We start from the raw sequence: 13,506 nt of genomic DNA, 5'->3' as shown, positions 1-13,506 counted from the left end.
CTATCTGAAAGGTTATGGGTTCGATTCCTGTACCAAATTAAAATCATATTATTTGTATTGGACCTTTTGATTTGTCAGCTTATACGTTTTCTTTATATGGAATAAGGATCTGGTTCGCAGTCCGTTTTTTTCTTTAACGACACTGGGAACTGGGAACCAATTTCATGCTTCCATATCTTACCTGTAGACCTTATTCTGAGGTATATTAAACGATTGCAGATTTCCTTGGCGTAGTTTACTACATGGTTTTTTTTATTAGAGATGCAAATATATCTATAAAAAATCAACAAAAATATGAAAATATCATTTGTGATATATGTTTATTTATGTGGGACTAACGCAATCAATACATCACATATTAATAAAGAAATACGCTAACAAAGTTTTTAGTATGAATTCGGATTGTTAAATGTGCGATAAACAGTATTTAATGATAACTGAAATAAAAGGTAATGTTCTATGAAAGAACACATAGCTATATCAAGATATATGGCAAAATGTAAACGATAAACCACTGGACGTGTCACATTAAAGTATGGCTCTGCAATATCGTCAGGGAACACGATTGCTTCTATCAACACACACTTTACGCCATTTAGGCAACGATATATAAATAATGGTGATGCTTGCAATAACGGCGTTTACGGTAAACGATGGCGAGAGCAGCCACTGTTCGACAGTTATAGCATTTTCCTGTTTCTGTAGTTACTATTTCATTTCGCTTCGACGTCACAGCATATCGGTGCTTTACCATTAGTCCATTCGAAAGTAAAAATGAAGTTATAAATATCCAACTGAACGGGTCTTCTCTAATCAGAAGGCCATTTGTTCCGGAACAGACTACAAAAATAAAAAAAAAAACATTGTTAATAGACCACAATTACACCGTAGACATTAAGGGTAAATCATTGTCAAAAAAGAAAATCGAAATTATCGAAAAGTTGAACAAATGAAGAGCCGTAAAACAATATTATGAACACTTGCGTATCAATACTAATGTACATTGATCTAAGTTAATATACTGCTATTTTATTTCTTTTTATAATGACGCAGATTTTGTTAAGATACTATCTTCAAACTTTTGATGACATGCTACTAATTTAGTCGATTTCCCGAGGTTATTATCCTTCATGTTTGATTTCAGTTCACTAAAGCCGTTTTTCCTAATATTACTGACTAATATTTATTGTGTTTCCCCCAAATGCTTTAATATAGCTGTTATGGTATTGAATAATGTAAATGTTCGTTTATTTTGTATGTTAAGTTACCAATACAGATTTTTGATTTAAAAAACATCAGACGTGAATAAACTGAACTGCCGCTGTATACACCGGTATCAGTCTTCGGAACGAAAGTCTACCTGCAATAACGCATACTTGTCTGCGATCAAAAATGTCTATTTTAGTGCGTTTGTGTATCGTGTTGTTAATGTTGATGTTCGTGTGTTGCAATACTAAAACCAACGTTTTTGTGATTTCATGTTACTGTCTCTGTTATAACCGTATTGTTGCTAATGTGGATACGTTTATGTTACACGCAGATGACGTTTTAGTCATGTCTATATCGCCGAGCCACATGAGTAAGTAACACATATGCGTTACACCTCGGGTCCTTGAATTCCTGACTTTTTATTTATGAAACTAAGTCTTACCACGAGATCCAGATGTATCCACTGCCCTGAAGCCTGTTTACACTCTATTAAATCTGGAATATAATTGAATAGTAAAGTATAAATCGACCAGCATGTTTGCAATAATATACTGGTAGAGCTTACCCTGATAAAAGGCGTGGTATCACACTTGTTAATCGGTTGTGAAACCGTAGTAAGCAGGTGGATGCAATAGGATAGCTCATATCAATTTTTATAAATGACACATGTAGTAATGATATAATTTTCATCGAATTCAAATAACTTCTGATTTCTCATAGATGAAGTTTTATTAATCTGTGTAATTAAACTTTAAATTTTGAAGTATTATTGAGTTTATGCAGTTGTACCCACCCTGCGTTTTCGTAAATCTCATCCGGGGAATCATCTCCAGGAATTGGAGGCGGTGGTCTCCGACGTGGAGTCTGCCATCTCTTGGTCAGATTTCGAGATTTCCGTTTTTGGTAGAGCTCTTCCCTCTGCTGCTGCTGTTGTACGTGGAACATCTAAAGTAGAGCACAAAGTTACACAATTCAAACCCACTAAACATTCCTGAGATTATTGTTAAAAAAATTGTTTGATTAATTAATTGGTAAATAAACACATACAACATACATTTATAATATACAAATATACACCTTACACTTTTTTTAAATACTTTTAAATATTTATAAAATATATAAATATTTAAATATTAATATCTGATACCTTTTGACTCTTCATCACCTTTGGCATTAAGTTGAGCATTCGCATTATGGTTCACTTCAGTACAATGTGACCATGTGGGGCCATGCTGTTGAAAGATTTCGGCAGCATACTACCTTGCGGCAATATTATACAGTAGACTTCAGTTCCGCAAGCAGTTTTCAAGAAAAAACCCTCACAGTTAGCATGTTCACTCATCTCCCGTACATAAGAAGGTCGTCCTTAAATGACCTTAGCTATAGAGCATTACCAACTAAAATGTCATTAGCATATTTGATTTATATTCCATTGGGTCTAAATAGTCATGTAATGATGCCTTACCGGAGGTTCATATATCTCATCGTCGTCATCATCACTTTCAGCTGCGGTAGCGGCAGCTGGGGCGGGGCGATGACCATTCGCAGAGGAACTTGGCATCTCGTCCATTTCCATACCGCCTTTATCACTCTTTTGTAATCCTAAGTCTGAAACAAATCGCCTTAACAATTGATTGTCTCTGTGTCTACATCGTATGACCATACAGGTAGCAATTACTGATACACTGCATTATATTTTTTTATCTGGAACAGCTCTTTAAGATTGATCAATATATCGTATTATAACGGATATCTGTAGTTCAACGGGGGTCATCCGCCACACGCTACAAGTTCAAAAATATCAAGGTAATGTTTATCTAATGCAGAATTTTATCATCTTTTTTTAACTAATCTGAAGTTATCCGCATGTTGAATGTACTTCGTATTTATGGTATAATTAAATTATTTGGGAGACAAACCTTCCTCCTGGACTTCATCCAGATCTTGCAGGACATCAACACCAAAGAATGAGGAGATTGCTGTTGGGAATCGCAGGTCCATGATGTAGATGATGATTCCCAGGACGATACAGAGAATTCCTGTGTAACGAATGAATTGTTATACAAGAGGCCCAAGTGGCCTTAACGGTCACCTGAGGAATATATGTCAATAATCTGAGGATTTTAAAATGTCGCAAAAATGTAACAACACTTGTGCAGGATCGTGTGTAAAACATCTGTACCAAGTTTGAACATGATCCACCCAGTGGTTCTTGAGAGGAAGTCCAAAATGTCTTAGCAAAACAGAGGCCAGGGTGGCCATCTTGGATTTTGAATCGCCCCAAAAAGTTAAAACACTTGCCAGGACCATGTTTAGAACATTCGTATCAAGTTTAGACATGATCAACCCAGTGGTTAATCTGACTGTTGGTTCATATGAAGAAGATTTTTTAAGATTTACCTAATTTTACACCCATTTTTTTTTTTTTTCCCCTTTGTAGACCTGGCCAAAGGGACCCTAAATATCAAATATGAACTTATTCTGACTGTTGGTTCATAAGAAGATTTTTAAAGATTTATCTGATTTTACCCAATTTTTCCCCTCTCCTAGGGCCCCTATTGGGGCCATGCCCCATTTTCTTCGCAAACTTGAAGCGGATTCCCATGGGGATGCTTTGTGCCTAGTTTGGTCAAAATCCATCCATTGGTTCTTGAGAAGAAGTCATTTAAAGAAGGTTTTTACATATGGCCCCTTTTACACCCCTTATTGGCCCCAAAGGGGACATAATCACTTTTTTCAACTTAATTTCATATGTCCTTCACTAAGGGATGCTGTCTACCAAATTTGATTGAAATCCGTCAAAGTTGAATTTTCGACCCTTTTGAGCGCCCCCTAGTGGGGCCGTTATTGACCAGTTTTTTTTTTTTTCATTCGCAAACTTTGTAGACCTGGCCAAAGGGACCCTAAATATCAAATATGAACTTATTCTGACTGTTGGTTCATGAGAAGAAGATTTTTAAAGATTTATCTGACTTTACCCCCTTCTAGGGCCCCTATTGGGGCCATGTCCCATTTTTTCATTGCAAACTTGAAGTGGATTCCCATGAGGATGGTTTGTGCCAAGTTTGGTCAAAATCCATTCGGTCGTTCTTGAGAAGAAGTCGATTATGTGAAAAGTTAACGACGCACGGCGCACGATGCACGACGACAGACAAATCATGATGGCAATAGGTCACCATGAGACCTTCGGCTCAGGTGACCTAATAAAGCATGGTTTCAGACAATGCCACCTTACAGGACGTTCAGAACTACCATTACCAAAGTAGACACGCTTACCCTGATCATGTTGTATATGACTTCCGCCTACAATCAAATATGCAGTCAAGCTTTCTTTCGTTCAAAATATCGCGTTTTCGATTTGTTTGTAAAGAGTGCATATGGAATATACTTACCAACAATAAGATTGATCCAATACGAACCACCATATGTAAAGGCAAGCTGCTTCGTGTCGGTGAAAGGGATGACCAATTCATTAAAGTTTCGTATGGACGACCAAATAATGTTGGCTGTTACCATGACTGCTCCTGTCAACATCAGCATGCAAGCTCCGTACCGAAGGAGAACGTAGAACAATATTACAGTCAGCACCCATAATGGAAGGGCCAACCTAAAATTGGAAAAGGGTCGTTCTGGTACTGACAAGTGAATAAGTATCATGTCACATTCATTTACGTTTATGATTTTTATGAGACATATTTCCTAGACACATTAATTTTCGTTTATAATCCTGCATACTACGTACCACATCATGATGTGTGCGTACCATCCCGCTTGTCGATAGTGGCGACCCCATCTTATTCCCTCTCCATCAAATGTGAAGTACTCGGCTATCCAAAGGATTGGGAGAGGTAAACCTCGGAATTGGGCCGCCCGAAACTCACGATTGAATCTCCCGGCTAGAAAGAAAGGTGGATATGATTTTTATTGATTGATCACATCTTACAATATCTTAAGTCTATTAAAGGAATTTAGTGTGTTGTCAACTTACCAAAGATACCAAAACCAAACCTTCCCTGCTCCCATCTCCAGTCAAAATGTTCGTTGTAGTTGATGGTTTCATTAAGATTGTCAACATTCTGGATCTCTGGCAGCCCTGTAAAGCATTTCATATGAAACCTCATATATCATAAATAAAGTGTAAAACCTTTAAATATCTTTATATGGCCTTATTCAACACATGGCGACATAATTGGAGCAGATGTTTTAGAAAATAGACAACAATCCCATATGACAGTTCTCTCCGGGTACTCGATTCCTTTGATAACCTAATTGTCATGAAAGCTATATTCGTTAAACCATTTTTCATGATATCCTTCTAAAAGTAAAAGTAATTGCAGATTTATTATATATGTAAGCCATTCAAACTACATTCCTTACTGACAGATCATTTATTTTTGTGTGTACATGGTTTATCCACAAATATTTGTGCCAATGAAAATGCATAATTTTAAGACAATGAAATGATTCTAACAAAAATACAATTTACAGTTTACTAAATATTTGTGAACTAACTGAAATGTTACGGTCTCCTGTGAAAAAAAATTTAGGTTTTACTGCCTAATGTAACATTGCCGTTTAAGAAGGATATTGTTCTGCTACCTTTCAGCGTTATGTTGATCCCCCGGAGTCCAATGTGGACCGCCACATCTGCGTGGATATCTGCCTTTGATCCCGCTTTGTATTTCACTGTTAGGTCCTTTATTTCCGATACTTCCCAGTCATATGAGAGGTTGGCCACTGCAATGGCGTTACAGAAGTAAGTATAAAACACAGTTTAATTGTAAACACAGATCGGGTCCTAGTCACAACATGAGGAGATATAATAGATCAGAAAACAGCTAACACTGCAGACATGATACTAATTACTCACGTGTGTCTGTTTCTGAATTCATTTCTAGGGATGGAGTTAAGTTATACACGAACAACTGTACCACACAATTTGAATATGTATTTGAAATAGGATTCAATTTGGAAAATAGTTGATTTACTCTTTAATTTTCATTTCTCTGCGTCCCGTTAATTGTTATTTTTTTAATCCAATAAAGTCGCAATAATTAATACCAGTCTATTTGCCCTATACATCCGTTCTGATCGATAACGTTTACATAAAGCTTATCGTAATGCAAACTTACACATTATCACGGCTCCAATGAACAAAAAAAACGTTATTCGAATGAAAGCGAAGATTCTCTGAAAATAAATTTAAGAAGAATTGAAAAGGTACGACAAAAATAATCTTTATATTCCAATCTAAATGTAGAATGTTTACAATTATATATTTCCTTTTATATTTAAACGACCACTTTTTTAAAAAAAAATCACATTTTAGTATCTTTAACAAAGAAACATCAGGAAACATGATGAAAAGTGTTAGACACGTGCTTTTTTTTTCGGGAGTGTGTATGGGTTTGCAGCTTGACTGACCTCTTTGCCTCGGATTCCTGGTAGGACAACGTAGAACGAAATGGCAAGGATGATGAAAGCAAAGACAAAACCCGCTTCCAGCACATCCGCCATGAATGCCGTTTGGTTGGGTCCATAGTAGGTTGGGGCACCATTTTCGCGGAAAGCGTCATACAAACCGGCGGGCAAACTCATCTTGGCCCTGTGAAATCAGTAATTGTCAGATGTATTACGAGCATTTCCATGTAATGGGGCGTAGTTTGCATAGTACGTTGTTAACTGTATAATGAAACAGGACATTTAGAATAAATCTACCATACATTGTATTTTCTTGTGTATATCCCAAAGACAATAAACTGAACATTTTGTAAAAAGCTTTTAATGTACGCATATTTCTTTGGAAGCGAGTGGGCATAAATGTAACAAATTACGGTAACTGATCTTTACAGGGTTTGAGATTCTGAAAAGAAAAGTAAAAATATTCACATCGATAATTCCAATGTTCTATTGCTCGTTATAGTGAGAAATGCTTTAAGGTAGGAGAAACCATTAATCATTCGAGAGAGCGGACGTTAAACCCAGTTTGATATAGACTAAATCTCATAAGCCTGAGTCTGGAATAAGAAAAAGTTTTAATAGTATTTATTTTCTTTATGGGATTTTACCCAGTGATTTAGGCATTACGCAAGGCATTACGTGACGGGAAACAGAATTCATCATTGACAGGAGCCTTCATATATCTTTTTGGTATGCTGACGTCGGTTGTTACAAGCAAATGACATATATGTAAAAAGGTTTCAGCAAAATTAATCAAGACATAGTGTGATAAATATGCTGTTATACAAAACGAAAAACAGACAAGATGTATAGGAAATCTTTTGTGGAAGGGAAATATAGATTGTTTCATAAGCGTATCCTTGATTTGATTCCGAAAGCGTAAGCTCGGCACTACGAGTGACAACCTACTGACAACATATACACTAATGATTTCTGATGTGTTATGCTATTGCAGACAGAAACTTGATATGGTTTTAAGTAAGTATTATGAAAGATATTGTCTAGAAAGAGCGCTTCTTATGAAGTTTGCTTCCAGCTCTTCTACACGACGTTTTCCCCGGAGACAATGACAATTAAGCATCACTGCTAAGTACCTTAATATGTCACGGAAAGTTAACATCAAAATTAACAGGAGCTAACATGTAATGTTGCTTTTCAATGCAGTACTACAAAACATCGAATGCTAAGCAACACTGTCTCATCCAAGTGAAGTAGTTTATATATATATATATATAATATTATTATTGTGATATCATAAAAAGCTAGATTATAAATCGCATGCAGTCCTAAAAGTGTAAAATACGTTTCACCTGTCCTATATGAATGTCAAATTAGGCTTGCCTAGAAGTATGTTGTTGATTTCTTTTTCTCGTAACTTAATTTGAAATTTTGATTTAAGCCATATGTTTAATTTCTTTCCTTTTCTCTATACATGAATTGATATTACGTGTTTGAGTTCTAAAATTGTCACTGTAATGATTGCAGAGCTTGTGGCTACTTATACATATGTTAATTTGTAAATATTTAAAAATGTTATCAAATTACATAAGTAGCAAAATAAAAAAAATAATTGAATCGCCTAATTGTACAAGGATCTTTTATCGGCTTTTAGAAAAGTTTTAACAAAAGATTGATAAAAAAAATTAGATGTATCTGTCGTGGAATGGACTTTTGTTTTCTCAACCTTAACATTATATTAGATATCACATCTACAATAATGTAAAATCTCAATATAAAGCTTCACATGTAGAATTCTGATGATCTCAGAATAACATCAATCACGAAAAATCCTTTATATCTAAGTATTATGTTTGACATCAAGGCCTTTTAATACTTTTTTCGTTACAAACGTTTTATTGACAGAGATGTATAGATAATACAAACATGGATGTCCTCTCTTTCTACACACATCATTGGACACATCACGGCAAATATTTTTTTTCCAGCATTTAATCAACAATGACTCGATTTCGCAGATATAATATATATATCACAGAGAAGTTAACTCATATTTCCAAACCATCACAAAAGAGGTATGGCGCTTTATCGTGACAGAGCACCTATTTCAGTTTATCGCCTTGGTCGATTTAAAAATATATTACTAATAATGATATGTAAACATGCATTCGGAGTCACCATATCTAAATATAGAATATGTACGTACGAAAAGTGGAGTGTTAGCCGTGTATGTCGCTGCTGATATTACGATTACAGCTGGGAAATGTACAAGAAAAGGCAAAACAAAAGATTAATGTAACGACAAGTTAACTCCTTTATATGTAACCTTTTTCTTATAAGAAATTTCATTGAACATTGAGATGACATTCTGACTTGTCTCCAACACTGTCAGGTAGGAATGTTTTAGTGCAAATTGCTTCAGGAGAAACTTTGACGATATATACAAAAGAAAACATGACACATAAACCAAGATATTTTTCTAGTAATTGGTATTTAGATATACATGTAGCTCATCGCGATAACCTATCCGGATTCACCGAAGTGGAAAATTATTTTTGTATTTTACTGTTGGTCACATTTAGGTCGATTCTGGCGGTTACGCGCCATACCTCTTTTAAATATAAACAATAATAACATTAAAAAAAAACCTTTGTGTTGCCTTTACCCGTGAACCACAAGGGTATTATAACCACGTGCAGACCCTGCAGTCTGACACAAAACAAAAAATTTGCGGTGTTCGGCATTTAGATATATCGTTATATACAAATTCTAATTTCTGAAACATATCGATATCATGAAACATCGACAAAACTAGTCTCCTTCATATTCATTATCCACTTTGTAACTTGGTAAATGGTATTAATGCACATTTCTATAACATAATATATTTTAATCACATACCTGTAAAAGTTGTACTCTAAAACACTTCTTAACATAGCACTACAACATTTAACATAATAGTCCTCTACTATGTCAGTACATTAAGCATTTTCCCCACTTGTACTTTTATGTCTTGGAAGTTTGCAAGGAGGATATGAAAACCACTAACATTGAACTGTTATTCGAACGTTAAAGCATACCCAAACATAAGTCATGTGCGATGCCTGGATTACGCTTGTTCGTTAATTTGTATTAGGTGGTGCAGCTAGTTAAAATAGATTATTGTGTTCATCTTGTCAACAAATGGATACTTAAATGAAACTTTACAGATCGTGGCGGTTGGCTAAGATCCGTATGTGATGCTCTCGCATACATTCATCACAGCAAGATTCCTGTTCGTTCTAATACTCAACTGAGCACTTACATTAACTCCAGAGATTTATGTGTTCAAAGATCATCCTCTTCGGAGCCTGTCAGATATACTATTCACTTCGTGCAAATCTTACTCTGGTGACGGTCAAAACCCCCCTTAAAGTCCTGGTAACTTTTAGATAAGAGTCAGGTGTCAAGTCATCGAAACATTAATCCAGATCTTGGACCACTCCCTCCATATTAATTAATAATGGGTTTGAAATATTAAATTAGCAGTTAACCGTTATATAACGATATATAATATCGATATATATTATTGATGATATCAATTATTGGAAATCGGTCGAGGGCCAAAATAGAACGATTTATGAAATGGTGTCGCATTTGAAAGGATCATCGAATGAGTAGTAGTTATCACTTCATCAGGTTTGAACCCCTGACGTCACATTTTTGTGTTTGCGATATGAAGGTAGTACTATATATATGCAGTATATATAAAGTTACTTCCTTGTGAGACTGGTCACGATAAGTAAATACGGTTCATTTTAACTTCCCTATTGATCGCGTCGTGGTATCTCTGATAACCTGCCGGCTAATGGATTGTTTGTACTCGGATAACTAAAGCTTAAAATGTGCTGATAAAAAAATAAACATGTTGATTATTTAGATCTTATGCCGTCCGTTTACTCTAATTAATTCAGTGATTGTCTCTAAAGTCAGTTTTAATTGTGGCGCACAAGTGAATTCAGTGTTTGTCTACAAAATCCGTTTAAATTGTGGCGGCTTCCGGTTTAAATCTGCTACACATACATAATACATAAATAAATGTGTCAGTGGCAGAACAATGGTATATGTAGGTAGGACAACCACATCGACATGATTTTCATTTTTTAAGTATAGTCGAAAATATGTCATGCGTATCTTAAATGGCATGCACAGCAACAGCCTACCACCATTCAACGATATAACAACACAGGTATATATAGAGTTGTAACAAATCTAGCCCTGTACTCTGTAAAGGTCATAATTGATTTGTCCTTGTAATCACTGCACTCTGTCAATATATCGCCTAAAGTATTCCATCCCATAACACACACTTTCAAAAGGTTCGTTTTTATACTGTATCATTTCTCGTGTATACGTACATATCACTTGCTGTGTATATATGTACGTAGGTATTAATATGATGAGGAAGTAACCCATTTAGAATGGTCTGAACATGGTTTCTATAAACTTTACACATTGTTGTATGATTTAGGATGAAAAATAAATGGTATTTGAAGCATGGAATTCCTATCGCATTCCAGTTTTAATCGGTTCGTTGAACATAGAGTTTCTGCATCAGTAATAAAGTAAAGTTAATACTAAACTACAGCACATTTTCTACATTATCTATCAGAATGAATACATCGTCAGTTAATCTGGTACGTCTATAACATGTAGCATTATCTTATAATTCATTTACAAACTTTATAATGTAAACGCTCGGGCTGGTTTTGTTGTTTACAAAGTTCTTCCGCATACAATAGTTGAACAATACACGAGACAAGTACAACCTAAAGCCAGACTAGTATCTCTTTAAATACACTTACCAGTGATCTCCTCAAAAATAACTTCACCAGACAATGTATTTGATGGTGCATTAACTAGCCCGTGTAACGTCTTGTCACTCCTCCACCCAAACCCACAATGTTAATAATGTATACGAATTTAACTTCCTTATTTCAAATCACGTGACTTGTGGATTGTTAAGCGTATATGATATCCACTGACTTGTCAAAGTTCCGGAGTAGTTATAACACGGCGCGGGGTACATATGCTGAATTACTACATACAGGAGATTGTTTTCCCCTCTAATGGAGCGATACACAGTAATACTTATATGGCCGTGTTTATACATAGTGATTGTTAAAGTGGACTTATAACATCAATATACCGAACAAAATATTTCATAAATTCCTCATCGAAGGAAAACAGCCTTTAGGGCTTCTCCATAAATCTCAGTAATTGTTAGATCCGTCTCCATCTTCCTATTAAATGTTGTTATAGAATGGAAACGTTTCGTCTAAATGACATTTTGACGGTATAAATGTTTGCTGTCACTAACACATTTAAGTTACAAAACGGGAGACATTGTCCGTGCCAAGACTAGTGCGTTACACAGCAAAAGGAATTATGAGAAAATGTTACCAGGTCGAAAGTTAAATAACTTCAATCTATTCCATGATGTTAGTTAGACGGAACGCCGGGATGTATTACTTCCACATGACTATAGTAAATGTCACCAGGTGGCGTAATAGTTTAATTCTAACCTGTGCTATCCTTTAAAGGTAAAAACACTCAAAATCTAACCACAGATGTATTCATTCAAATTATAAGATCTAGAATACTGTCTCGGCTTCATCAATATTATTCTCAATATTTGTGAAGGTTACTGGTTAAATACTGGAAAACTCGGAAATAGAATACGCTTAGTTTCCTCAATAGTAAAAGGTTGTTTAGTAAGAAACTAAGGACTTGTTTTCAGGTAGCCTTATGTTGAAGTCGGCTTATTTTCGAGGTTTTTGGAGTGTTCGAATTACATTGATTATAAAGATTGTGAATCCGTCCTGTGTTATTGCAGGTTTTTAATGCCTATTTCTATATAGACTGGACAGCCATGCTGTGTTTTTCAAATTTTGCCAAAATCATATTTATTATTTCAAAGATGTTAGTCATCGGTCAATAGTTAATGTTGTAAACTCTATGGAATATTTTAAATTGGACTTAAACAAAAAATCAGACTTATACCAGCAGTTCAGTAATAATGCGGCGATAAACTTATGTTCAAGTTACCATGTAAGTCATAAATGGAATGTGATTTTCTCGATTTTTTTTTAAATGTATTCATTTATTGTTATTTTATTACATTCTCGACAATAGCTAAAAAAACTCTCGAAATGACTTTTACAGTGAAAAAACGTTTTCAGATTTTTTATTTTCAAAATATTGAGCTCACTATATAAATATATAGAGGGTATTTTATCGTCTTACGTTTAAGTATCATATTCACTATATACATATATCTTTACGACTGTGAAGCACGAATGAAATATTATATATAAGGTTCGGGAAATATTACCGACTGCTTTTTGTGATATTCTACCATCATTTCATGCTGTTATCTGGTTAGCTATCGCTTACAAAACTGTTACTATATAACAAACTAGAGGCAAACCAGGAATGTTCACGTGAATAAATTCATGGAAAACTAAATTATTCAACCTTCGCTTCTTCTGTGTCCGACATGAAAAATTGGCGACTTTCACTGCAAGAAAGCACCTCTCTGGTTTGTGCAAACTACAAAAGTTAAATACTTATATCAACACTGCATAATTTGTATAAAATTAGTAAACTCCCATATTTCACTGACAAAATTGTAATAAAATGATGACCATGACCTTTTGTTCCGTGCTTTCCTGTTTAGTTTTATGTCGTTGTACTGCTCATCCCATGGTGTTCTTGAAATCTCTTACTTCATTCCGTTTATCTGAACAACAGACCAAAATCTGATAATGACTTTTCATACACTTACTCCCTAATTGACTGAGTTGGCTCACGGGTTCTTATCGATTTGGAATGGTAGAA

At 35.1% G+C, this 13,506-nt stretch overlaps 1 protein-coding gene across 1 annotated transcript; it reads right to left on the bottom strand.

The window, feature by feature from the left end:
* Positions 1 to 315: 315 nt before the first annotated feature.
* Positions 316 to 11,570, bottom strand: LOC132544617 (dual oxidase maturation factor 1-like). Its single transcript, XM_060208239.1, has 12 exons — positions 11,472 to 11,570; positions 6,634 to 6,814; positions 6,342 to 6,399; positions 5,809 to 5,946; positions 5,198 to 5,302; positions 4,952 to 5,105; positions 4,602 to 4,816; positions 3,129 to 3,248; positions 2,675 to 2,817; positions 2,003 to 2,154; positions 1,652 to 1,704; positions 316 to 840 (listed from the first exon to the last, which is right to left on the bottom strand). The coding sequence occupies exons 2-11, from the start codon at positions 6,805 to 6,807 to the stop codon at positions 1,689 to 1,691; spliced, it is 1,275 nt and encodes a 424-aa protein (XP_060064222.1). The 5' UTR covers positions 6,808 to 6,814; positions 11,472 to 11,570; the 3' UTR covers positions 316 to 840; positions 1,652 to 1,688.
* Between the last annotated feature and the right edge of the window lie 1,936 nt (positions 11,571 to 13,506).

This window comes from Ylistrum balloti, unplaced genomic scaffold (assembly GCF_031769215.1).
Source record: "Ylistrum balloti isolate Yb309-2 unplaced genomic scaffold, AGI_CSIRO_Ybal_v1 Utg369802, whole genome shotgun sequence".
In the NCBI taxonomy this organism is placed as follows: domain Eukaryota; kingdom Metazoa; phylum Mollusca; class Bivalvia; order Pectinida; family Pectinidae; genus Ylistrum; species Ylistrum balloti.
The sequence above is the reverse complement of the archived record's forward strand: the minus strand, read 5'-3'. Positions and strand labels throughout refer to the sequence as shown.